We start from the raw sequence: 26,150 nt of genomic DNA, 5'->3' as shown, positions 1-26,150 counted from the left end.
CCTGATTTCTATCATCTTTGGTCTCTGCACCATCTGCTTGGTGCAAGCTGCATCCACCATGGCACAGTAACAAGAGCTCTGGTGTCAGGCTGGGTTCCCATCCTGTCTCTGCTGCATACAAGGCTGCATGACACTGGTCAACCTCCCTGAACCTCAGTTTTCTCATCTGTAAAATGGGGATAAAGACGACTACCTCTCCTCCCATTTACTTTGAGAAGCAATTACCCTAACACATGTGGAGTGCCAGGTCCTCCGTACACGTATTCAATAATTATCAATTCTCTACCTCCTTGAACTTACAGTGATACTTTTCCCATGTATCCTGTGTTCTGGGTACCAAGACCCATACCAACTGTAACTGGGTTACAGACTGTGGGCTGGTAGACGTATAAGACCTTATCAGTCACATGGTATGTCCCACCCCATGGGAGGAAAAGAAAACAATGCCCCGCTTAAAGCATGATATGAGCTTCTCCTTGGTTCCAGCCTAGAGCTTGGCTTATGGAAGGTCTGAGATCTAGCCGAAAGGTTTTCTAGTTCAGCTCACAGGAAGGGAAGAAACAGAGGAAAGCCATTGCAATGTGGCCCCTCACAGCTGCCCTGTGCGGAAACACTCAGACAGAGCCTGGGGCCGGAGGCAACAAATTTGTAAGTTTCTTCTCTATTTCCAAATCTATTTTTATGTTTGAGCTGACTTACATTATTAAGATTATGCCTTAACAATATGCCTGTCTTCTCAAACTAGAACTGAAGCTCCTTAAAAGCAGCGGGGGGTCCTATCAGACCCTCTTTTCTATGCCTCACAGTGTTATTAATGGATTATTTCCCTGCAGGAAACCTACAAACAACCAAGGTTATTATCATGGATTCTGATATTTTAAAAATAGTGACAATGAGTAGCACTTCTTTAGCCCCTGTTATGGGTCAGGCACTGTTTTAAGCACTTGACATATATTAACTTTTCCAACAACACTATGAACTAGGTACCATATGAGCCCCATTATACAGATGAGAAAACCAAAGCTCAGAGAGGGTAATCATCTTGCCTGGGGTCACACAGCCAGGAAGTGGTGAAGCCAGGATGCAAACCAGGCCCCTTGGCTCCAGAGCCCATGGTCCTTACTCACCCCATCCTCCAACACCACCATGAACTTTGGGTTGGAAGGAACCCCGATTCTGGTACTTAACTAGTCTGAATGAGTTTGGAAGAGGCACATTCTTGCTTAAAGCCAATTTCCTTGACTGTAAAACGGAATGTTTGAGGATTAAATAAAACACACCATGTAAAGTGCCAGCATACAATAAGCAATACAAAAAAACCAAAAACCAAAAATAAGCAATACAATATGTGACAGCTATGATTTCCATTATTGTAACAATCATTCAATCGGCAAATCTTTTAACTGAGTAAAAATATGTCCACACAGCCGTGTGTAGAGCTTAATACGACTATATCAATGATTGATTACCTTTATTCCTGTCTTAGTTCGGTTTCCCCCAAAATCAAGCCCTGAGAGAGATTCTGGGGTGGAAGCAGGATACTTGGGAGGTGGTCCCAGGAAGCATGATGAAGTGGAAAGGTGAGGCAGGGAAGGAAGGAAAGCCCATAGAAGGTGTGTTAGTGGGGAGTGGGTCTGAACCACTATGGGGAACTGGGGTGCGGCCCCTGTGAGGCCCCTCCAAGAGTACACATGTCAGAGTGGCCCCACTGAGGACATGTTTACGCATGAACTCTTGTCCATATTGGGGGCATGGGTTGCCCTGCACTCAAGCAAAACATGTTCCACTGGCCCAAAGAAGCCCCCAGGCAGAGACACAGGTGCCAGAGGCAGGACTTGGTGTGCACAGGGTCTGTCCACCAAAGCTGCATGTAACATCCAGCCCAGGGGGGATGCGCTAGGCCTCACCTGCCCCAAGAAGTGGGCAGACACAGCCTCCTCTCACTGGAAGCAACAGTTCCTACACAACTTGTTTCTAGTCACAAGCCTAGTCGGCAGTAAAGCTGGGACTCACCTTGGCTCCTTCTAAAACTGAGAGCTACCCAAAAGGAGTTGCTACAAGGGCTCCTAGGAAACTCTCAACTCCTTAAAAAGAAATAACAAGAGACAGAGGCAGGCACTGGGGAAGCAAAATGACTCTACATAGAATCAGAACAAATCTCACCTATAATAAATTCAGTTATTCCTTGTAAGTAACAAGAAACCTCAAACAAAATACCTGTTCCCCAAACCACAACACACCTCACCATAATAAGTCATAATAAAATCAGCACATTGTCCAGCGACATTTTCACTGTGGAACTTCAGAGCTGCTCTGTCAGTAGGAGTGTAGCAATGGATGATTCATAGGTGGTGTTTTTATAAGCCTCTGGGGCAAAAACAGAGAGATGGTCCCACTGATACTTGGAAAGCCAAACTTATTCTAAATGAGTCTCCCTGGAGTCATCACAGGACTGCAGCTTGAGGGAAAGGGAGAGGTCTCCATGAGGGTAAGAGCCTACTCTTGCTCCAGCCCTGGGGGAGAGGGCCTGTAATCTAGGCCAGAGGGCACAGGTCAAGGATGAATGGGAAGATGAGGCTGTGAACAGAACTTTCTTATGCAAAGTAATGACAATACTTAACAAAAAAACTGATACGCATAAATTTTACAGCAAATAATTATAAATTATGTTATATATAATAAACATGTTATATATTATTATATGAATTATAAAAGCCTTTGTTAAAGACCTCCCTAATTCAAAATAAGAAATTCAATGTGAATTGCAGGTGTTTAAAAATGACAGGATTTGGGGGACATCCCTGGTGGTCCAGTGGTAAAGAATCCACCTTACAAGGCAGGGGACAGGTTTGATCCCTCGTCAGGGAACTAAGATCCCACATGCCGCGCGACAACTAAGCCCATATGCCACAACCTCTGAGCTCGCTCACCTCAACTAGAGAGCCTGCGTGCCGCAAATTACACAGCCCACACGCTCTGGAACCCAGGCACCACAATTACAGGGCCCATGCACCCTGGAGCTCAAGCACCACAACTAGAGAAGAGAAAACCTGCATGCCACAACTAGAGAGAAGGTCATGTGCTGCAATGAAAGATCCTGCATGCCTCAACGAAGATCCCACATGCCACAACTAAGACCCGACGCGGCCAAAAATAAATTAAATAAATAAATAATAAATAAATCTTTTTTTAAATAAATAATTTTTTTTAAATGACAGGATTTGAGACTTCCCTGGTGGTCAAGCGGTTGGGACTCCACGCCCCGGGTTCTACCCCTGGGCAAGGAACTGGATCCTGCATGCCGCAACTAAAAGCCTGCATGCCTAACACCTATCCTTCTCAAATTCCTCCAAAATATAGCAGAGGGAGGAACACTCCCAACCTCATTCTACGAGGCCACCATCACCCTGATACCAAAACCAAAGATGTCACAAAGAAAGAAGACTACAGGCCAATATCACTGATGAACATAGATGCAAAAATCCTCAACAGAATACTAGCAAACAGAATCCAACAGCACATGAAAAGGATCATACACCATGATCAAGTGGGGTTTATCCCAGGAATGCAAGGATTCTACAATATATGCAAAACAATCAATGTGATACAACATATTAACAAACTGAAGGAGAAAAACCATATGATCATCTCAATAGATGCAGAGAAAGCTTTTGACAAAATTCAACACCCATTTATGATAAAAACCCTCCGGAAAGTAGGGATAGAGGGAACTTACCTCAACATAATAAAGGCCATATAGGACAAACCCACAGCCAGCATCGTCCCCAATGGTGAAAAACTGAACCCATTTCCACTAAGATCTGGAACAAGACAAGGTTGCCCACTCTCACCACTCTTATTCAACATAGTTTTGGAAGTTTTAGCCACAGCAATCAGAGAAGAAAAAGAAATAAAAGGAATCCAAATCAGAAAAGAAGAAGTAAAGCTGTCACTGTTTGCAGATGACATGATACTATACATAGAGAATCCTAAAGATGCTACCAGAAAACTACTAGAGCTAATCAATGAATTTGGTAAAGTAGCAGGATACAAAATTAATGCACAGAAATCTCTTGCATCCTATACACTAATGATGAAAAATCTGAAAGTGAAATTAAGAAAACACTCCCAGGGCTTCCCTGGTGGCGCAGTGGTTGAGAGTCCGCCTGCCGACTCAGGGGACACGGGTTCGTGCCCCGGTCCGGGAAGATCCCACATGCTGCAGAGCAGCTGGGCCTGTGAGCCATGGCCGCTGAGCCTGCATGTCTGGAGCCTGTGCTCCACAACGGGAGAGGCCACAACAGTGAGAGGCCCGCGTGCCGCAAAAAAAAAAAAGAAAACACTCCCATTTACCATTGCAACAAAAAGAATAAAATATCTAGGAATAAACCTACCTAAGAAGACAAAAGACCTGTATGCAGAAAATTATAAGACACTGATGAAAGAAATTAAAGATGATATAAATAGATGGAGAGATATACCATGTTCTTGGATTGGAAGAATCAACATTGTGAAAATGACTCTACTACCCAAAGCAATCTACAGATTCAATGCAATCCCTATCAAACTACCACTGGCATTTTTCACAGAACTAGAACAAAAAATTTCACAATTTGTATGGAAACACAAAAGACCCCGTATAGCCAAAGCAATCTTGAGAAAGAAAAACGGAGCTGGAGCAATCAGGCTCCAGGACTTCAGACTATACTACAAAGCTACAGTAATCAAGACACTACAGTACTGGCACAAAAACAGAAATATAGATCAATGGAACAGGATAGAAAGCGCAGAGATAAACCCACACACATATGGTCACCTTATCTTTGATAAAGGAGGCAGGAATATACAGTGGAGAAAAGACAGCCTCTTCAATAAGTGGTGCTGGGAAAACTGGACAGCTACATGTAAAAGTATGAAATTAGAACACTCCTTAACACCATACACAAAAATAAGCTCAAAATGGATTAAAGACCTAAATTTAAGGCCAGACACTATAAAACTCTTAGAGGAAAACGTAGGCAGAAAACTCCATGACATAAATCACAGCTAGATCCTTTTTGACCCACCTCCTAGAGAAATGGAAATAAAAACAAAAATAAACAAATGGGATCTAATGAAACTTAAAAGCTTTTGCACAGCAAAGGAAACCATAAACAAGACAAAAGACAACCCTCAGAATGGGAGAAAATATTTGCAAATGAAGCAACTGACAAAGGATTCATCTCCAAAATTTACAAGCAGCTCATGCAGCTCAATATCAAAAAAACAAACAACCCAATCCAAAAATGGGCAGAAGACCTAAATAGACATTTCTCCAAAGAAGTTATACAGATTGCCAACAAACACATGAAAGGATTCTCAACATCACTAATCATTAGAGAAATGCAAATCAAAACCACAATGAGGTATCACCTCATGCAGGTCAGAATGGCCATCATCAAAAAATCTAGAAACAATAAATGCTGGAGAGGGTGTGGAGAAAAGGGAACCCTCTTGCACTGTTGGTGGGAATGTAAATTGATACAGCCACTATGGAGAACAGTATGGAGGTTCCTTAAAAAACTACAAATAGAACTACCATATGACCCAGCCATCCCACTACTGGGCATATACCCTGAGAAAACCATAATTCAAAAAGAGTCATGTACCACAATGTTCACTGCAGCTCTATTTACAATAGCCAGGACATGGAAGCAACCTAAGTGTCCATCCACAGATGAATGGATAAAGAAGATATGGCACATATATACAATGGAATATTAGTCAGCCATAAAAAGAAATGAAATTGAGTTATTTGTAGTGAGGTGGATGGACCTAGAGTCTGTCATACAGAGTGAAGTCAGTCAGAAAGAGAAAAACAAATACCGTATGCTAACACATATATATGGAATCTAAAAAAAAAAAAAAAATGGTCATGAAGAACCTAGGGGCAAGACGGGAATAAAGATACAGACCTAATAGAGAATGGACTTGAGGATATGGGGAGGGGGAAGGGTAAGCTGGGATGAAGTGAGAGAGTGGCATGGACATATACACACTACCAAACGTAAAATAGATAGCTAGTGGGAAGCAGCTGCATAGCACAGGGAGATCAGCTCGGTGCTTTGTGACCACCTAGAGGGGTGGGATAGGGAGGGTGGGAGGGAGGGAAGAGACATAGGGATATATGTATATGTATAACTGATTCACTTTGTTATAAAGCAGAAACTAACACACCATTGTAAAGCAATTATATTCCAGTAAAGATGTTAAAAAAAAAAAAAGAGCCTGCATGCCTCAACTAAAAGTGCCACAGCTAAGATCTGGAGCAGCCAAATAAATAAATTTAAAAAATTTTTAATATAAAATAAAAGAAATAAAAATGAAAGGATTTTTCAAGAGAAGCTGTGGGTGAAGGGTGAAGGGTGAGCTCAACTTTTTCATCTTCCGAAAGTGGAACTGACCTTGGGTGGACTTTCTAGCTCTAATCCTTCGAATCTAAAGGGGCAATGTCAGCTCTGTTAATAGACCACACTGCTCGTGGTAGAATTGCCTCTGATGGCTGAACTGTACATCGAATGGGAGTTCTTGGTATGAAATTGAAACTCCTGATAAGGAATCCACAGCCTTGGGGATCCTTGAGTAGCATGACTGTTATAACTGGGCATGTCCCCTGCAGGGACCCTGGGAGCTATACTGATGGAGGTTTTACGAGAGCTCTTGTCCCCTAAGCCAGGATGGTCCCCACACCCGCTTAATGTGGACCTCACCACCTTGCACCTGAATGGCCACTTGGAGGTGAGGGCGAGGAAGAGCAGCCCCCGAGGACCCACAGAAGAGACGCCTGCTGCTGCCGTGCATCAGTCAGATGCCAAGTGAGATCAGTATTAATCTCGTGTGTCTAAATGCTTAATTAGACCTAAAAGAACCCCGTGTACGAGCCCAGCAGAAGCCTTCCTATTTTAATGAATATGCTGTGATATAAAACCAATCACTCCACTCTTGCCCTTATAAATATATTAGAGTTTGTCGTAATAATTAGCACAATGATCTGTAGGTGTGTGTCAGTGTGTCTGAGTGTTTGCCCATAACTAGTTTTCTAAAATAAATGAAAAGAGCCCCCTTGAATTCTTATTTACATAAGGAATCTGTGGGGGAGAGCCTATTCTCACGCAAGCTACAAAAATGGCATCGATATCTCAGATACAGAAATGTGAATTCACTGGAATGAAGAGTCAGAGTGAGGATCGAGTATGGGTTTCATCCAGCCCGTTCTCTTTGCTCCCAGGTCAGCTGAGGTTTTCACACTCTGCCCCAGAGAGCAGAGACATGAACCCGGGAATGTTCTAGGTGAGCTTTGAGGAGACAGAAGAATTTCTAAAGAGATAAGGTATGAAGGTCATAAAGGGAATGTTTATATTTATGCAGAACTAATAACGGCAAGTCACAGTGGGAAAGCCATACAGTGTGGTTCCAGTAACGAAGGAAGGGAAGTAGACATATGATAGATACACATACAAACACAACATACGTACACAAGGACTTCTATCAACGTATTAAGAGCAGCTCTAGATGTTCTCTGTGGCAAGGGGAAGGGGACTTGGACCCTGGATGGCTTACATTTTATACTGCCTTTATTTTCAAAACAAAGTCCCTTCTGTAGTTAAAATTATCATTGGAAATTATGTTTTAAAAGAATTTGCAAAAAAAAGGGGGATTTACAATAGAATTCCTTTTTAATACTGAGCTACTCTTATGCATTTAAAATGTGATTCAGTTCACAGAAATCCAGTGTACCCTTTCAGATGTTCTGACAAAAGAGAGCAAGTCATTTATTTGTGTGATGAGTGGACGAATGGGGGAATCAAAAGACAGACAACTCAGCACACACCTAAGAATTGTTAGGTTTTTCCTTTTACCAACACAGTAACTGTGGAATCCCTAGACTGAAGGCCAAGAGGACCAGAATCCCTGAGATTGCTCCCTCAATGTTTCAAACGGCTGACCGTAAGGAATCAGCGCCAGCTTACCTATGTAAGTGTGTCCACAAAGCCAGAGGGAGAAGAGAGACGGGTAAGAACACTGGGGAGACTTAGTAACCCCCAATGTTTATGCCTAAGTCTATCTATAGGATTATATCCACAGATCTATGTCAGTGTTTCCCAGCCTTTTTTCAATGACCCCTTAAAGAAGCCTTTTAGATATTTTTTTTCCAACCGTCACGCCCAACTCCCAATGAAATTTTAATACCACAGATATACTGGGTATCTATTTATGTATATGACTCTACGGAGATCTGCAAACTATTATATCAAGGTTTTTTTCCCCCACCTCTCTCCCCTAAAAACCCATTTGTGTCCCGTTAGGGGTGATTTCACCCCTGTGAGAATGCATGTTATATGTGTGTGTATAAAACAAAAGGTCCAACATATACTATCTACTTTCTTCATCACGTGTCCTGTGTTGTCTCAGTTTCCACAACAGTCAGGTATTACTTTTACCAGGGGAAAAAATAGGACTTTTTCCCCCTCTGTGTGTGTATGCATGCACGTGTATATGTGTGCGTGTTTTGGTAGTGCCACAGAAGTAAAATCACACTCATAAATTCAAATGCAAAACAAAAGAAAAGAAAAAAAGGAAAAGAAGAAAGTAAAAAGGACTTTGAGAATGCATACAAAGCAGGAGCAACGGTTTTGGCCAATACCAATCACAACAGTTCTGATCCAGCTCAACGTACCTGGACTGCAAGGCTACCAGTGATGAGAGACATACTATAGCTCATACAGTCTTGTTTTCCTGCCCTGCTCTTTCTACAAATGCCCATGAGGTACTACTGGGGACAGGACTGAAAGCCGAGCAGACCATCTGCTGAACAGCACTGTGGGTACACCTGAGAGTGCCAAGAATTACTGGTCTCAAACACAGTCTTCCTCCCACCCAGCACCCACCAGGGTTCTGGTGCTGGAAAGCTCACAGGAATCAATAGTTTTGAAAGATTAGGTTCTGTTCAGAAAGACCTGTGACGTCGGAAACCCCACTTCATCCCGTGGAGAGGAAATAAAAGTAGGCTTAAAACTGCCAAGTTGGCAACAAAGAACCATCCCCAGCAGGGCTACCAGGGAGAAGGAGAGAAGAAACCAGACATTAAGCAGAGAACTGAAACCAGAATGAGCCGAGTAATTCTGGAAGTGCCTTTGGCTACATTCCGCAGCATAAAAGGCTGACTACTCGAGCCTCCTCACCCACGCCCCAGTGGGGTTTATTCCCAAATCAAAGCAGTCCCGAGTGGGAAGAACCCCCAGAATAAAAAAAAACACTATATACAGTTTGACCCTTGAACAACGTGGGTTCGAACTGCGTGGGTCCACTTATACATGGATTTTTTTTCCAATAAGTCATACATGATCTGTGGTTGGAACTGCGGATATGGAAGGCCAACAATGGGACTTGAGATATGTGGATTTTGGTATCCTTGGTGGGTCCTGGAACCAACCCCCTGTGGATACCGAGGGATGACTGTATATCTGACACAAGTTTCACAAAACAATACCAATACTTAGCCTCACTACATGCAATGCATTCCAATATAATCTAGTCTAGGATAGTCTATTTCATATTTTTTAATGCTGGTCACAGCCCACTAAAATAAGCTCCTTAAGAAAAGGGAACCCTTGTACACTCTTGGTGGGAATGTAGAATTCATGCAGCCACTGTGGAAGTAATATGCAGGTTTCTCAAAACACTAAAAATAAAACTACCATATCACCCAGCAATTCTACTCCTGGGTATATATCCCAAAAAACCAAAAACACTAATTCAAAAAGATACATGCACCCCAATGTTCACAGCAGCATTCTCTACAACTACCAAGATATGGAAGCAACTTAAGTTTCCATCCACAGATGACTGGCTGAAGGAGACGTGGTACACATATACAATGGAATGCTACTCAACCATAAAAAAGAACAAAATTTTGCCATGTGCAGCAACATGGATGGACTTGGAGGGCATTATGCTACGTGAAATAAGTCAGAGAAAAAACAAATACTGTATGATATCACTTACATGTGGAATGGAATGTAAAAAATACAACAAACTAGTGGATATAACAAAAAAGCAGCAGACTCACAGATATAGAAAACAAACTAGTGGTCACCAGTGGGGAGAGGGAAGGGGGAGGGGCAACATAGGGGCGGGGCTGTAAGAGGTACAAACTATTAGGCATAAAGTAAGCTACAAGGATATACTGTACAATATATGGGGCATATAGCCAATCGTTTCTAATAACTATAAATGGAGTATAACCATTAAGAATTGTGAATCATTATATTGTACACCTGTAACTTACATAATATTATACAGTAACTATATTTCAATTTAAAAAATAGACCAAAAAAATAAGCTCCTTGACACTGGTCTTGGCAATGACTTTTTGGGTATGACACCAAAAGCACAAGGAAAAATAAATAAGTGAGACTACATCAAACTAAAAGGCTTCTGGGGCTTCCCTGGTGGCGCAGTGGTTGAGAGTCTGCCTGCCGATGCGGGGGACACGGGTTCGTGCCCCGGTCTGGAAAGATCCCACATGCTGTGGAGCGGCTGGGCCCGTGAGCCGTGGCTGCTGAGCCTGTGCATCCGGAGCCTTGCTCCGCAACGGGAGAGGCCACAGCAGTGAGAGGCCCGCGTATCGGAAAAAAAAAAAAAAAAGGCTTCTGCATAGCAAAAGAAACAGTCCAAAAATGAAAAGGCAATCTACAGAATGGGAGAAAATACTTGCAAACCATATGTCTGATAAGGGGTTAATAACCAAAATACATAAGGAACTCCTACAACTAACTCAATAGGAAAAAAAAAAAAAAGGATCCAATTAAAACATGGGCAAAAGACCTGAATAAACATTTTTCCAAAGAAGATTTACAAATTTACAAAAGGCCATCATGTATATGAAAGGGTGTTCAGTATCACTAATTATCAGGGAAATACAAATCAAAACCACAATGAGATATCACCTCACACCTGTTGGAATGGCTACCACGTCAAAGACAAGAGATAACAAGTGTAGGTGAGGATGTGGAGAAAAGGGAACCCTTGGGCACTGCTGATAAGAATGTACATTGGTGCAGCCACTATAGAAAACAGTATGGAGTTTCCTCAGAAATTTAAAAATGGAACTACCATATGATCCAGCAATCCCACTTCTGGGTATATATCCAAAGAGGATGAAATTATCATCTCAAAGAGATATCTGCACCCCCGTGTTCACTGTAGCATTGTGCACAATAGCCAAGATAGGGGAGCAACCTAAATGCACATTGATGGATGAATGGATAAAGAAAATATGGCATACACACACACACACACACACACACACAATGGAATATTATTCAACCACAGAAAAGAAAACATCCTGCCATTTGCAACAACATGGATGGGACTTGAGAGCGTTATGCTAAGGGAAATAAGTCAGACAGAGAAAGATGAATACTGCATGATCTCACTTATATGTGGAATCTAAAAACATTGAATTCATATAAACAGAGAGTAGAATGGTGGTTGCCAGGGACTAGGGGGTGGGAGAAATGGGGAGATGCTGTTCAAAGGGTACAAACTTCCAGTTACAAGGATAGGTTCTGGCGAATCTAACGTACAATATGTTGACTGTTTAACAATATTATATTGTTAGCATTTGAAAGTTGCTAAGAGAGCAAATCTTAACTGTTCTCACCACAAAAAAAAAGGTAATTATGCGAGGTGATGGATGTGCTAACTAACCTTATTGTGGTAATCGTTTCATAATACGTGTGTGTACTAAGTCATCACATTGTACACCTTGAACTTACACAGTGTTATTTGTCAATTACATCTCAATAATGCTGGGGCAAAAAACAAACAGCCAAAGGGCAGCCTGTCTCACTTCGCCCCCAGCTTGTAGATTAAAAGATCGTGTGTCTCTCAAGCCAGGTTCTGCCTTCTGGTCAAATTCCACCTCACTCTGTGATCAACACAGCGATGAGTGAGGGAGATGCACAGTCTGGGGAAACCATGGCCAGCAAACCCCAGATGTCCCTCCCACCTTCCACAGCAGCAACCTGCGTTCCTAGACTTCCTGCAACTCTCCCCACGTCCTGAGGTCTCAGTAGCCAGTCTCTCTGGCTCTCACAAAACCATAAAAATAAGGACTCCCCTGGTGGTGCAGTGGTTAAGAATCCGCCTGCTAATGCAGGGGACACGGGTTCGAGCTTTGGTCCAGGAAGATCCCACATGTCGCGGAGCAACTAAGCCCGTGTGCCACAACTACTGAGCCTGTGCTCTAGAGCCCATCAGCCACAACTACTGAAGCCTGAGTGCCTAGAGCCCGTGCTCCGCAGCTAGAGAAGCCACTGCAATGAGAAGCCCACGCACCGCAACGAAGAGTAGCCCCCGCTCACCGCAACGAAGAGTAGCCCCCGCTCACCGCAACTAGAGAAAGCCTGCGTGCAGCAACGAAGACCCAACGCAGCCAAAATAAGTAAGTAAAATATAAATAAATTTATATAAAAACCCCACAAAAATCAAGCCCAACTCCAATCAGAAAAGCATCAACCCTCTGTTAAGTCTCTGATGTCCCAAATATGTCTGGTGAAGTGGTATGTTTCCAATACAGATTTCACACAGAAGCTTGAGTAACCTTTGTAAAATCAGATCTGATCGTGTCTCCCACTAAAATCACTTTAAGGTCTTAGAAGGGAGAATCACTGCCTACACCAGGGCTTCTGCCAGGGCATACTACAGCCAGTGGGCCAAATGCAGCCAGGCACCTGTTTTTAAATAAAGTTTTATTGAAACATCACCCCGGCCGCTTATTCAGCTATTGTCTGTGGCTGCTTTTGCTACGGTGGAAGAGATGCCACAGACCACCTGAACTGCAAAGCCTAAAACATTTACTATCTGGCCCTTTACAGAAAAAAATGTGCCCATGCCTGGCTTTCCTGTCTCTTTTTTCATCATTGTTGTAAAATATATATAACATAAAATTACCATTTTAAACATTTTTAAGGGTACAATTCAGTGGCATTAAGTACATTCACACTGCTGTGCCACCATGGCCACCATCCGTCTCCAGAACTTTTCCACTTCCCAAACTGAAACTCTACCCAGTAAACACTAACTCCCCAGTCCCCTCCTCCAGCCCCTGGCAACCTCTATTCTACTTTCTCTCTCTGTGAATTTGCCTGTTCTAGGCACCGCACATCAGTTCAATCATACTATAGTTGTCCTTTCATGTCTGGCTTAGTTCACTTAGCATAACGTTTTCAAGGTTCAGTCATGTTGTAGCAGGTGTCACAATTTCATTCCTTTTTATGGCTGAATAATATTTCATTGTACGGATGGATCACACTGTGTTCATCCCTTCATCTGCTGATGGACACTCGGGTTGTTTCACCTTTTGGCTGTTGTGAACAGTGCTGCCACCTGCCTAACCCAGGACTCTCTTCTTGCATCACCTGCCTGCTCCCTTAGCCACAGAGGCCTTCCGTCAGTTCCTCCAATGGGTAATGCTCCCTTCCTGGAACACCTCCCACCCCTTCCACCATCTTAATCCCTAATTAACCTTCAGTCCAAACAGTTCTTCTGGAAGCCACGCCGACCAAACCCTCCCCAGTCCCCCCATTCACCTCCCTGCCAGTGCAAACTCAATCAGCTCCACAAGCTCTGACAGCATCCTGCACTTTCTCCTGATAGCCTGTAACACTGTTCGTAAGTACTGGACATAAGACTATAACACCTATGTGTGGTTACTGGATTAGTGTCAGTCTTCACGAGGCCGAGGGCTATGTCTCTTTCCTTTTCATTGTACCCTGCCAACTAGCCCAGAGTCTAGAACGCACCACATTTCATCAATTCTAAGATGCACACAGGATTTATCTTATGATCAACGTCTTAGATTCACCCGCATATGGTAGTGAGAGCTCACGAAACACCGGCTAAATCGTTGAAATGGAAATGCAGTGAACTGCTCCCCAGTGCTTCCCCCACCTCAGAGCTCCCAGAACCGGGGTCCACGCCTTTCACACACGACAGTTCCCAAATTTAGACTCTTCCCCGCATCTCCTCATAGGATTATCCATAACCATTTTATCTTCTGTGCCTCAGATGCAATTTTGTTAAAGGTAAATATTTAAAACGTGCTACTCACTTCTGTGACCCTGTTTAGCATTTCTTCCATTTTTAATACACTGAGACCTCAAAAACCTGCAAGGGACCCAGGTCACAGTCAGCCTCTGAGGGGCCCTGGAGGGAGCTGCCCCATTTCTCTCATTAGCCAGCATACAGCCACAAACACCGTGTCGCCCTCTGCTGGCAGCAAGTCCCACCCACGCCCCCGCGCCCGCCCGCAAGCCAGAGCCAGGCACAGCCCATGTCAACTTTCAGGATTTTTCTCCCCTGGGTGCCTGTGGCCCCACCTGCAGCTTCTGTGGGACGACCTTTGCTCTGACAGTCCACTTATCCGCTCCCTGAGCCCCCTCCCACCCCCAGCAGACCTGGGCATGTATCTCAGGTATAAACACAGAGCAAGTCCCAGGCACAGGGTCAGTCAGAGCAGCACCATCCAGCATCGCAGCCACTTGACACAGGTAGCCATTCCACACTTGGAAGGTGGCCAGTATGAATTGAGATGAGCTGCTGGTGTGAAATACCCTCCAGATTTCAAAGACTCAGTGTGGAGAAAAGAATGCAAAGTATTTCCGTAATAATACTTTACACTGATTCTATGCTGAAATGATCATGTTTTACTATATTGGGTTAAATGACATATCATGAAAGTTAATATCACTTGTTTCTTTTTACTCTTTTAAGGCAGCTACTAGAAAACGTAAGGTCGTGTATGCAACTGGCGTCCTATTTCTTGGGGCAGCACTAGGATAGACTCTGCAGGGACTGGCAATTTTCCCTGTAAAGGGCCAGACGGTAAAGATTTCGGCTTTTCGGGCCACACTCAACTCGGCCATCGTAGCAGGAAAGCACCCACAGACAAAACAGAACGGAATGAATCTGGATGCGTTGCAATAAATTCAGATTTGGCTCCTGGGCTATAGTTTTACAACTCCTACTTTACAGCATTAATAGTATTAAAAGGGGTCATTTCTGGGAAATTCCAGACCAGCCATTAGGGAAAATCCACCTTTCATTCAACTGGAGGAGGGAAATACAAGTTGATTTGAAGCTGCCCTGACCGGGAGGCTCAGCTGCCCCCGGGAACCCACCAAATGCACTCACTTGGGCGTGTGGGCCTCGTCTACGCGGTGACCCAGCTGGAACTCGTGGGACTTGCTCCGATGCAGGGCCGTGAAACCCGGGATCAGGTGGATCAGCTTCCGGGAGGAAGGCGGCGGGGTCCCCGGGGGCTTCAGCTTGTTCTTCCTCCTCATGGGTGGCGTGCCGGGCGGGGTCACGGTGGTGACAATGTTGGGGGTGCGCGGCGGGGTGCGGACCGTGTGCCGCTGCCGGGGCGACGGAGGCAGGGACCGGTGGCCCGACTCCAGTGGCAGGGGCGGGCACAGGCCCGGGTAGGCGTCCACCGTGAGCCTGTCCACGTGGGTGTACACGGGGGCCCCCAGGCTGGGGCTGGCGTGACAGTAGTGCTGGACGCACTTGGACTGGACCCTGGGGCTCTGGGAGAGGTGGGTGCGGATCCACGGGGTCGGCTCCGGGGGGCACACGGGGTTGTTCTCCTTCCCCGTCTCCGTGGTGGGCCACTGGATGGTCCAGTCTTGTTTGGAAAGGTTGCCTCCTGAGTTGGGACAAAGGAGCAGAGACGACAGATGAGCCATGAGAAAGCGGATGAATTACACTGTAGGCACATTACCGTAGACGCGCACTACACCGTATACACCGTGCACCGTGCGGGTGCTGATTACAGCGTGCTCTGTACGCACATTTACATAAATTATGCACGGTAGGCTGTACGCATATTTACATAAATTCAACCACACCCACTTGGCCCCTCCAAAAAGAATGAAACCCTTTAGTTGACCGTCTCACCATAATCCCCATTCAACAGGCTTGCCCTCCACTGTCCAGGGTTGGGGAGCCCACAGCTCAAATGTCCAAGGAAAGAGCATGGCAGGTGTGGGGAGAGGCGAGGAGGATGGTAAGGACTAAAGCATAGAAGCAGAAAGGAGACTTTCTTGTCTTACAACAGTTTATTAGAAAAAATGGAGCACTAAAAAAAAAATCCTACTGCCTGAATGCAACTTGAGGTTTTTTCCAGCCCTGATATAAGCTAAGTCAGAAAATAAAACTAAATCCTACAGTGCACTAACATTTTTCACTCATTTGCTGTATTAAGAGTGCAAATACGTATTTGGTCTACACATACAGACTCTCAGGTTACAACGTGCAGTCCTACATCCTCTACACTAAGAGATGTAAAAGCGTAAGGGTCAAATACTGGGACCAAACGTTCAGGCTCCAAAACCATCTAAGTCAGGGCAGGCACTTTCCTGGGTCCCTTTTCCGGTGTCTTCTCCAAGGCAATATATGGTGACAATGGGGAAACTGGCTCAGGAGGCTGAAGGGACAGGTGAGGGCAGACCTCCAGGCCCATGTGGATTTTATACCAAGTGCAACAGGAAGCCATTGAGGGTTTTGATCTAAAGTTCATTTCTCTAGTTAGCATCTATCACCATACAAAGATATCACATTATTACTGACTATATTCCCCACGCTGTAACTAGACTTATCGTGGTGATCGTTTTGTAATATATAGAAATTTCAAATCACTATGCTGTATACCAGGAAGTAACAGAGTGCTGTAGGTCAATTATACTTCAAAAGACAAACAAACTTATAGAAAAGGAGATCAGATTTGTCATTACCAGAGATGGGGGTGCGGAGGAGGGGAACTGGCTGAAGGCAGGCAAAAGGTACAAACTTCCAATTATAAGATAAATAAGTACTAGGGATGTGCTGTACCACATGATTAATATAATTAATACTGCCATTTGTTACACAGGGAAGTGGTTAGGAGAGTAAATCCTAAGAGTTCTCATCACAAGGAAAAAACTAGTTCTTCTTTTCTTTTGTGTCTATATGAGATGATGGATGTTCACTAAACCTATTGTGGTCATCACTTCATCATGTATGTAAGTCAAATCGTTATGCAGTACACCTTAAACATACACAGTGCTGTATGTCAATTATTTCTCAACAAAACGGGAAGAGAGAGAGAGAGAGAGAGAGAGAGAGAGAGAGAGAGAGAGAGAAAGGTAATAGATGATAGATAGACAAATAGATAGTAGATGATAGATAGATAAAATTTAACTAATCCAAAAAAATCTAATATAGTTCATTTCTCAAATCACTGAGGCTGCTGCTTGGACAAGGAGAACCCAGTTAAAGGGTATCACAGGGCTCCCGGTGAGAGAGGATGCTGGCTTCCACTTGGGTGGTGGCAGCACAGATGAAGAGAAGTCAGTAGGTATCAAGAGAGGACCACAGGGCTTCTCTGGTGGCGCAGTGGTTAAGAATCCACCTGCCAATGCAGGGGACATGGGTTCGAGCCCTGGTTCGGGAAGATCCTACACACTGCGCAGCAACGAAGCCCGTGTGCCACACCTACTGAGCCTGCGCGCTAGAGCCCGCGTGCCACAACTACTGAGCCTCTGCTCTACAGCCCATGCTCCGCAACAAGAGAAGCCACCGCAATGAGAAGCCCGCACACCACAACGAAGAGTAACCCCCGCTCGCCACAACTAGAGAAAGCCCGCATGCAGCAACAAAGACCCAACGCAGCCAAAAATAAATAAATAAATTTCTTTATTTTTAAGAAGAGAGAGAGAGGACCACGTGGCAGGACCTGGCAGAAGACGATCGAGTGGGCCCTCCCATTACAGGCCAAGTTGAAATAAATTCCAACTCGTGGCCGACTGGCAATAACAATAATAATTACTATAAGGACCATAACAAGAGCTAATTTATAGAGCATTTGACAGTTTACAAAGTGCTTTCATGAACACTGACTCACTGCCCCTTTTTTAATTAAAAACAACTCATTTTGTTATTACATATTCATTATAGAAAAATTAGAAAATTCGGATAAGGAAAAAGGCAATGTTGTTCTACAGCCTAGCCATCCTGCCTATTATTGCTTGGCTGTGGAGCCTGCCAGCTGGTTTGCTGTGCTTTTTTTTTTTTTTTTTAAGAAACGCCATAAGATCTTATTTAGTGGTTTGTCATCTCTTTTCTTCATTTGTTATATTGAGACTGTTCCACATCTTACTTAATTTTCATAAATCTGTGTGCAAAGGGCCATTTTGATCTCTACTTTGTAGATAAGGAAATGTATGTGCAGAGAGGAAGATGTTTCCAAGGTTACAGCAGAGATGGAGCTGGCCTCTGGGATTCAAACCCAGGATCTTGGCCAACTCAACAACGAGGGCACAGGGCCTCTAGGACAGTGGGACCTGCATTCACCGAAGACCCTGGACCGTCCTAATCAGCAAAATGGAAGCAGGAGCTGGAGCAAGGGCTACGTCTGGCAAGAGTCTCCCTTTTCCTTCCTCCCAGACTTTGCCAGAACATTCTACCAAAATCACCATCACTATGGTGTGTCGATTCTCAAATATTTACACATACACATTAGCCCAGGGACTAAGAGAGCCAGCTCTGGAGTCAGATGACTTGGCCCTAATTCTGGCTCTTCTACTTCCCGGCTGTGTGACCTTGGACACTCATCAAACTTCTCTGAGTCTTAGCTTTATCAGCAGTGAAACAGGACAATAGTAGACCTGCTCTGGGGGATTATTATGAGGATCAAATGCAATAACACAAGCAGTGTGCTGAGCCCAGCACCTGGCACACAGCAGGCCCTCCATAAATGTTAGCTGGTTGTACTGTAATTCTCAACACCGTGGTGATGCGTTGCTACCTCCCGTTTAAAGTGTATGCACCTGTGCTGAGAGCGGAACATGGCACCAGGTGACGTCACCTCCCTGTGTACCTCTTGGAAGGTGAAGTTCAGAGAGGCTGAATAGCTCTGAGAGCTGGGGGCGGACAGAGAACCAAGCCCAGATCAACTTGGTTCACCCAGCAAGCTCTGGATTGATGTATTTGTTCAGGAAATACAAACACATTGCCAAATGAGCCTAAGTAAAACATGTGTACGAAAGTAAATCTATTTTTTTAAGTTATCTTAATCACATACCACACTCCACGGCCACAGGGAAGTACTTTGGGCATTATCGCTAGAGCTCATGCTCCCCTGAGTGAAGTGAAAAGAATATGGGACTGCGACTCAGAGAGATCCAGCTTAGAACTCTGGTTCCACTGCTGATCAGCTCTGTGATCTTGGGCCAGTTACTTGACCTCTCAGAGACTCTGGGGGTTTGTAAAATGAGGATGAATAATCATGGCTCCCTTGGAGGGTGCAGTGAGGATTAAACACATTCATTCATTCATTCACCCAAGTATATTTCACAAATATCTGAACTCTTCTTGTATACCAGGCACTGTTCTAGGCACCGGGATTTGGCAATGAACAAAAGAGACGAAAGTTCCTGTCCTCACAGAGCTCATGTTCTTGGTAAGGAAACAGAGAAGAAAAGGGGATGAACAAAAAAGTAACATTATATTACTTATAAGATGTCATATATAATATAATGTCTATAATATGTCAGTGATAATAAATGCCATGGAGGAAAAGAAAGCTGGACGTGGGCACCAAAAAAGAGTATTGGGGCTACTTCAATCAGAAAAGGATGCGGACATGACAGTGGGCATTTGAGCAAATATCAGAGAGAAGCAAGGAGTGAGTTAATGAGATAAAATGAGTCGAGCTGTCAGCACAGAGCCTGGACCACATGATGATGCAGACGAATGGGCGGGTGCTTGAGGATGAGTGAGACGTCTATTCTGGATGCCTGGGACTCGTGTAGCCTGCTCCCCAGGCATTCGCTATACCAGCGCCTGGAGTCGGGCATCTGTCTCCCCTGTCCTCGAGATGCTCACAGGCCAGTGGGAAGATCAACGATGAAATAAGCACTCACTGCAATTGCACTCCCAGGTATAGACCCAAAGGAATTGAAAGCAGCACTCAAATGTTTGTATGTGAATGTTCACAGCAATGCTAGTCACAACAGCCAAGAGGTAGAAACAACCCAAATGCCCATCGACTGACAAATGGATAGGGTAAATGTGGTGTGTCCATACAACGGAATATGATTCCACCATCAAAAAGAATGAACTACTGGGCTTCCCTGGTGGCGCGGTGGTTGAGAGTCCGCCTGCCGATGCAGGGACACGGGTTCGTGCCCCGGTCCGGGAAGATCCCACATGCTGCGGAGCAGCTGGGCCCGTGAGCCATGGCCGCTGAGCCTGCACGTTCAGAGCCTGTGCTCCGCAACGGGAGAGGCCACAGCAGTGAGAGGTCTGCGTACCGCAAAAAAAAGCCACTGCGTCCTTATTTTGGTTGAATTGTATGCCCCCCAAAGCTATGTTGAAGCCCTAACCCCCAGTGCCAGTGAATGTGACCTTATTTGCAGATAGGGTCTCTGCAGATGTAACCAAGTTAAGATGAGGAAACAGTGGATTAGGGCGCACCCTAAACCCAATGACTGGTGTCATTAAGAAGAGGAAAGGACACACAGAGGAGGAGGCCATGTGAAGACAGAGGCAGAGATTGCAGAGACGCAGCTACAAGCCAAGGATCGCCAGCAGCCACCAGAAGCTGGGAGAGAGGCACGGGACACATTCTCCCCTACAGCCTTCTCCTTGATTCTTCTCCACCAACACCTTGATTTTAGACTTCAAGCCCCCCAGAACTGGGAGAGAATACGTTTCTGCTGTTCCAAGCCATCTAGTTTGTGGTGGTTTTGTTACAGCAGATCAAGGAGACTAACAGAGCCTTCCACCAGGAGTCAACGACTTTTACTGAATACGGACTGCGGAGTTATGATAGAAAAGTTAGCATTTGGAGGGCCCTGCCAGGCCCAGTTAGAGGATTCAGTGCTTGTCTTACCTGCCCTGTAAGGTAGGTGTTATTGATCTGTTTTATAAATGAGTTCTATAAAGTCCCATAGCTGGTAGTAACCTTCACCTTCACGCTTCCCCTTTATCACATGGCATCTGAAGTTGAGCTGGGATCCACTGCCCCCCACAGCCTACAGTTCCTCCAAACACACACACACACACACACACACACACACACACACACACACACAAACTCCATGAGATTCAAGGAAGCACTGAGTTGGTCCCAAGGATTGCTGTCCTAAAGGATCAAAGTCTGAGAGATAAAAAGTGTGGAAGAGAAGCTTTACTCTTTCCAAATTCCCTTCTCCATCAAATTCTCTTCTCCTTCACCCTTACATTAAAAAATCAGAAGTTTGGGGATGCAGAAGCAAAAAGCCTCATTTCATTAACCAAATTGCCAGCCGCTCAACTGACAGAGATTCAACTTCTCTCTGCCGACGCTTCAGAAGTGTTTCACTGATGGGCTGTATTACATCAACTCTTCCCTTCTCTCTTTTGATCCTCTTTTTAATAAAGTCTGAGGCAAGAGGGTAATTTTTCATTTTAAATAGGGAAGGTGTGGCACCAAGGTGCTCTGGGAGTTATTAATCGTAGCCCTTGCTATCTTGTCATCTGTTTCTGGAAAATCATTTTATTTCAAGTCTTGAATGGGGTGGGGAGAAAGGAATAGGTTTTAAGAAATGAAAGGTCTAAGGATTGATTAAAGACATTTCAAGGCGCAGGGATTTTTCTTTTGACATTCTCTGATAAGTGACCAAGAGAAATGAAAGCCATTCTCAAGGGAGAAAGTTATTTCAGAAAGTCTAGGCAAGTGCCTAACTTCTTTGTCCCTTCCCATTAACATTTTATATACAGGCAAACGTCTGGCTTGGACTTTGTCTGAATTTCAGTGCCAGCATCAGAATGCATATATGCTACTATTCCAGAATCACCCCTGCTTGTAACTTTTGTGAATATTTCAAAACACTTGTTAGTTTAATCCTCACAACTTTCCGGCAAGAAACAGAACTTTTAGAGGCTGGCTGAAAATATTTCACTGGAGTCATTGGTAAAGCAAAAAAAATAGTAACAATAATAATTATTATTAACACTAACAACAGTTACTGTTTATTGAGCGCCTACTATGCACCAAAGAGTATTCTAAGTATTTTACATGCATCACTTCACATTATCCTCACAAGACCCTTTGGAGAAAATTCTGCTACTGTCTTCATGTTACAGTGGAGGAAACGGAGGATCATCTGAGAGGCTGAGTGGCCCAAGGTCACACAGCTGATAAGTGGTACAGTGGGGTTTCCAATACAGGTCTGTACCCCTCACCATCCCGATTTTTCTAGGAGCCTCCCAATGCTCTCAGGAAGTGGAGACACAGTCAGAAAGCCCTTGAAAGGCTGAACCATTTTACAAAGACCTTTCGGATCAGCATTGAGGGCAATGCCATCTGACCCTTCAAAAAAAGGTCAAGGGGCTTCCCTGGTGGTGCAGTGGTTGAGAGTCCGCCTGCCGATGCAGGGGACACGGGTTCGTGCCCCGGTCCGGGAAGATCCCACATGCCGCGGAGCGGCTGGGCCCGTGAGCCATGGCCGCTGAGCCTGCGCGTCCGGAGCCTGTGCTCCGCAACAGGAGAGGCCACAACAGTGAGAGGCCCGCGTACCGCAAAAAAAAAAAAAAAAAAAGTCAAATATGATACTCACTATAGACACAATCCCTGAAAGAGTGAAACCTGAAATCCAGGACGAATTTTCAAGTTTCTGGTTTGTAGTACTTGCAAAAAGAAGCAAATAAGGACAAATGAAAAACAAACCATTGCCAAAGCAATTCAACAGTGGCAAGAATCTTAATCTAAGATTGCATTAATGAGCTTGGCATCCGGCCAAACTGTGGGTTCCGCTGGGCACGGTCTCCACCCCAGGACGTCCCCAAGCTGGACCAAACAAATGCACTGACCCCAGTCCGTGCAGGTCATCTGGGAGATGGGCCAGGGCAGGGAGCTTGGGCTCTGACCCAGTAATGCTTCCTAGGTCCTGCCCTACAAGACTTTTGCGATTTTATTATCCACCAGGAGATCTAGCCAGATTAACGTTTGGTCACGAACTTTAGGGTAGCTTTTCTGTTCTAACAAAGCTCCTTTTTATAAATAAAAAAAAAATGGTATTGAGGTGAAATTCACATCAACCATTTTAAAGTGCAGAATTCAGCGACATTTAGTACATTAACAACGTTGTCTCTATCAATTCTAAAAAATTTCCATCACTTCCCCCCAAAAAATCCCATACCTACTAAACAGTCACTCCCCACCTCACCCCCTTCTCTCAGCCTCTGGTAACCACTAATCTGTTTTCTGTCTCTATGGATTTACCTATTCTGGATGTGTCGTACAAATGGAATCATACAATAAGTGATCTTTTGTAACTGACTTCTCTCACTTTGTATCATGTTTTCAAGGCTCATTCTTGTTGTAGCCTGTATCAGAATCTCATTCCTCTTTATGGTTGAATAATATCCCATGATATGGGTAGAACACATTTTGTTCATCTGTTCATGAGTTGATGGACATAAGGGTTGTTTCCACTTTTTGGCTATTGTGAGCAGCACTGCTATGATAATTTGCATACGAGTATGTCTTTGAACAACTGTTTTCAATTCTTTGGGGTATATACCTAGGAGTGGAATTGCTGGGTCACCTGGTAATTCTGTTTAACCTTCTGAGAAACCGCCAAACTCTTTTCCACAGTGGCTGCACCATTTTATAGTCCCACCAACAATACACTAGGGTCTGATTTCTCCCAATCTCAGCCAACTCTTGTTATTTCTATTTATTTATTTATTATTATTATTATTGTCATCCTAATGAGTGTTTAACAAAGCACTTTTTTAATAGTACTATTTTTTAATTAATTTATTTATTTGCATTTGGGGGGGCCACGCCCTGCAGCTTGTGGGATCTTAGTTCCCCAACCAGGGATTGAACTCGCACTCTCAACAGTGAGAGCACGGAGTCTTAACCACTGGACTGCCAGGAAAGTCCCAGCCAAGCACTTTCAATCACGGCCATAGCTAATGTTCATTGAGTGCTTACTGTACACCCCACTGCTGCCCCACCATCTCTCACCCTGATGTCTTTTATTTCGTTTATTTCTCACGACAGCCCTGTGGGGTTGGTGAGGCAATTAAGGCTTTGGAAAATTAAAACACTTGCCCGAGGCCAAGCTCCAAACCCTGGTGTTCTGACCACAGATCACATTCTCTTGGCAGCTATACATAGCACATCTGAATTAATCCTCACAGCCATGCAGGGTGACATGTATTACCAGCCCCATTTTTCAGATGGAGAGACTGAGCCCCACAGAGCAGCAGGGACCTTCCCTAGGTCCGCCCACGTAGAAGGTCCATCCGACTCCAAACCCCATGTTCTTTTCCCTCCGCTGTATATTCTTTTACAATATTTAGTGTTTTAATTGTTAAGTACAATTAAAATTGTGACTGGGATGCAGCCAATCTCCAGAATAAAGAGAGCAACCACCACCATCTGTTGGACAGTTTAAACTGAAAAAAAAAGCCCTTCCTGGTTAGTAACACGGTTAGAATCTGCAAGGAGAAAACTGCAATAAAACACCTCCCAGAGTATCTGGCGGTGAGAATGTTTGATAGGGCACCAAGCCCTGGAGGTACTGACTGGTTCTGACACTGTACACTGCAGTCTCCTTGGAACCGTGGTTCTGAACCCCGGTGACCGTCAGCAACACACGGCAGCTCTGAACAGCCTAATACGAACGGTGAGCAGAGTGGATGGCACAGTGCACTGGACTCCAGGATTCCCGGGTTCCAGGCTTCCCACAGAGCTGAGTGCCCACCACCGTTCTCTGTGCATCACCTCCACCCTGCTACCCACTCTCTCTCCTCCCCCTCCTCCTGTTTCATTTTCCTCACACCCCTTACCACTCAGTGGAATTATTCTTTTATATCATCTGTTCTCATTATTCACCATTGTTATACTCTATAATATAAAGTCACTGCAAACACTGAAATAGCCAATATTGAACCATGGCTCCTAGTGGAAATACAAGGTTAGGTTCCTATGACCCTCTGGTGACATTTTCATCAACTGATCCCTACATAATCTTGTTTTATGAATATTTCTGTTTAAAGACAGAATCTAATAAGTTATTTAATATCTATGTTGCTGATTCATTAACATTCAACTCGTGGCCAACAGCACTGTCACTCCTGCCTGAAGGAATCTTACATAACACACGTATTTTCTGGAAAGGCACATCGCAGCCTGCTTGTGCCCAGGAGCACTGGACAGCACTTCAGCACTATGCTTAGGGGTCATTTTAAACAGAGAAATCACCCCCAGAAAGTACAAAAAATGTGAAAAACTTGAAGAAAAAAAAACACCTCACTGACAGTATGAGAGCTGAAACAAGAAGGCAGAGCATGAACCTCAGCTGAGAACGTGAACACCAGGTGACTCAGACTTTTCCCCACTCCACAAATCCAAGTATGGATTTTAGGATTACGAATAAATTTTAGGGAGTAGGCAAATTCACGGAGATGAACACAGAATCCATGAAGAATTAAGACTGACTGATTTATCTGTTTGTTTATCATCTGTCTTTCCCCCTGGAATACAAGCTCTAAGAAGACAGATGCCTGGGCTAGATTTCTCATCACTGCATCACCCAGCACCTAGCACAGTGCTTGGCAACAAATAAATGCAGATGTTTTTCCCCAGCACATATATATATCAAATCATCATATGGTATCATGTGGTACATCTAAAACTTATACCATGTTATTTGTCAATTATATCTCGATAAAGCTGGGGGAAATTTCTAAAATAAATATAGACTGTTTTGTCTCAATGCATAAATTATACATTGCTTCAATAAATATTTGTGGACTGAATCAACTCTTCATAAATTCTAACTGCCATGACTGATAACCTTGTTTGTATCACCCATCCTGAATTCACCAAGCAGGGAGATGGGAAATACCTTAACACAGCTAAAATCCTATTCATGCCAAGGGCTGCCCTGCAAAGATAAAGTCTTGAGAATAAAGGCCTGGTGACCAAAGAAAAAGAGTAGGAAGATGTCCTTATCTTGATCCTGCCTCCTTCTGGCTCTATGTCCTCTGAGTAATAGATGTGTCTC

The 26,150-nt window shown here is 44.2% G+C and overlaps 1 protein-coding gene across 1 annotated transcript in view; it reads right to left on the bottom strand.

Annotated features, from left to right (window-relative positions):
• Positions 1–26,150, bottom strand: part of KSR2 (kinase suppressor of ras 2) — a gene marked incomplete at both ends in the record, with an annotated part of 396,922 nt that overhangs the window by 230,605 nt on the left and 140,167 nt on the right. The window contains one exon of the mRNA XM_079718072.1: positions 15,238–15,751. Coding sequence (XP_079574198.1) covers positions 15,238–15,751 — 514 coding nt within the window. The remainder of the gene's footprint in view (positions 1–15,237; positions 15,752–26,150) is intronic.

The sequence above is a fragment of the Hyperoodon ampullatus genome, assembly GCF_949752795.1.
Source record: "Hyperoodon ampullatus genome assembly, chromosome: 13".
Lineage (NCBI taxonomy): Eukaryota > Metazoa > Chordata > Mammalia > Artiodactyla > Ziphiidae > Hyperoodon > Hyperoodon ampullatus.
The sequence above is the reverse complement of the archived record's forward strand: the minus strand, read 5'-3'. Positions and strand labels throughout refer to the sequence as shown.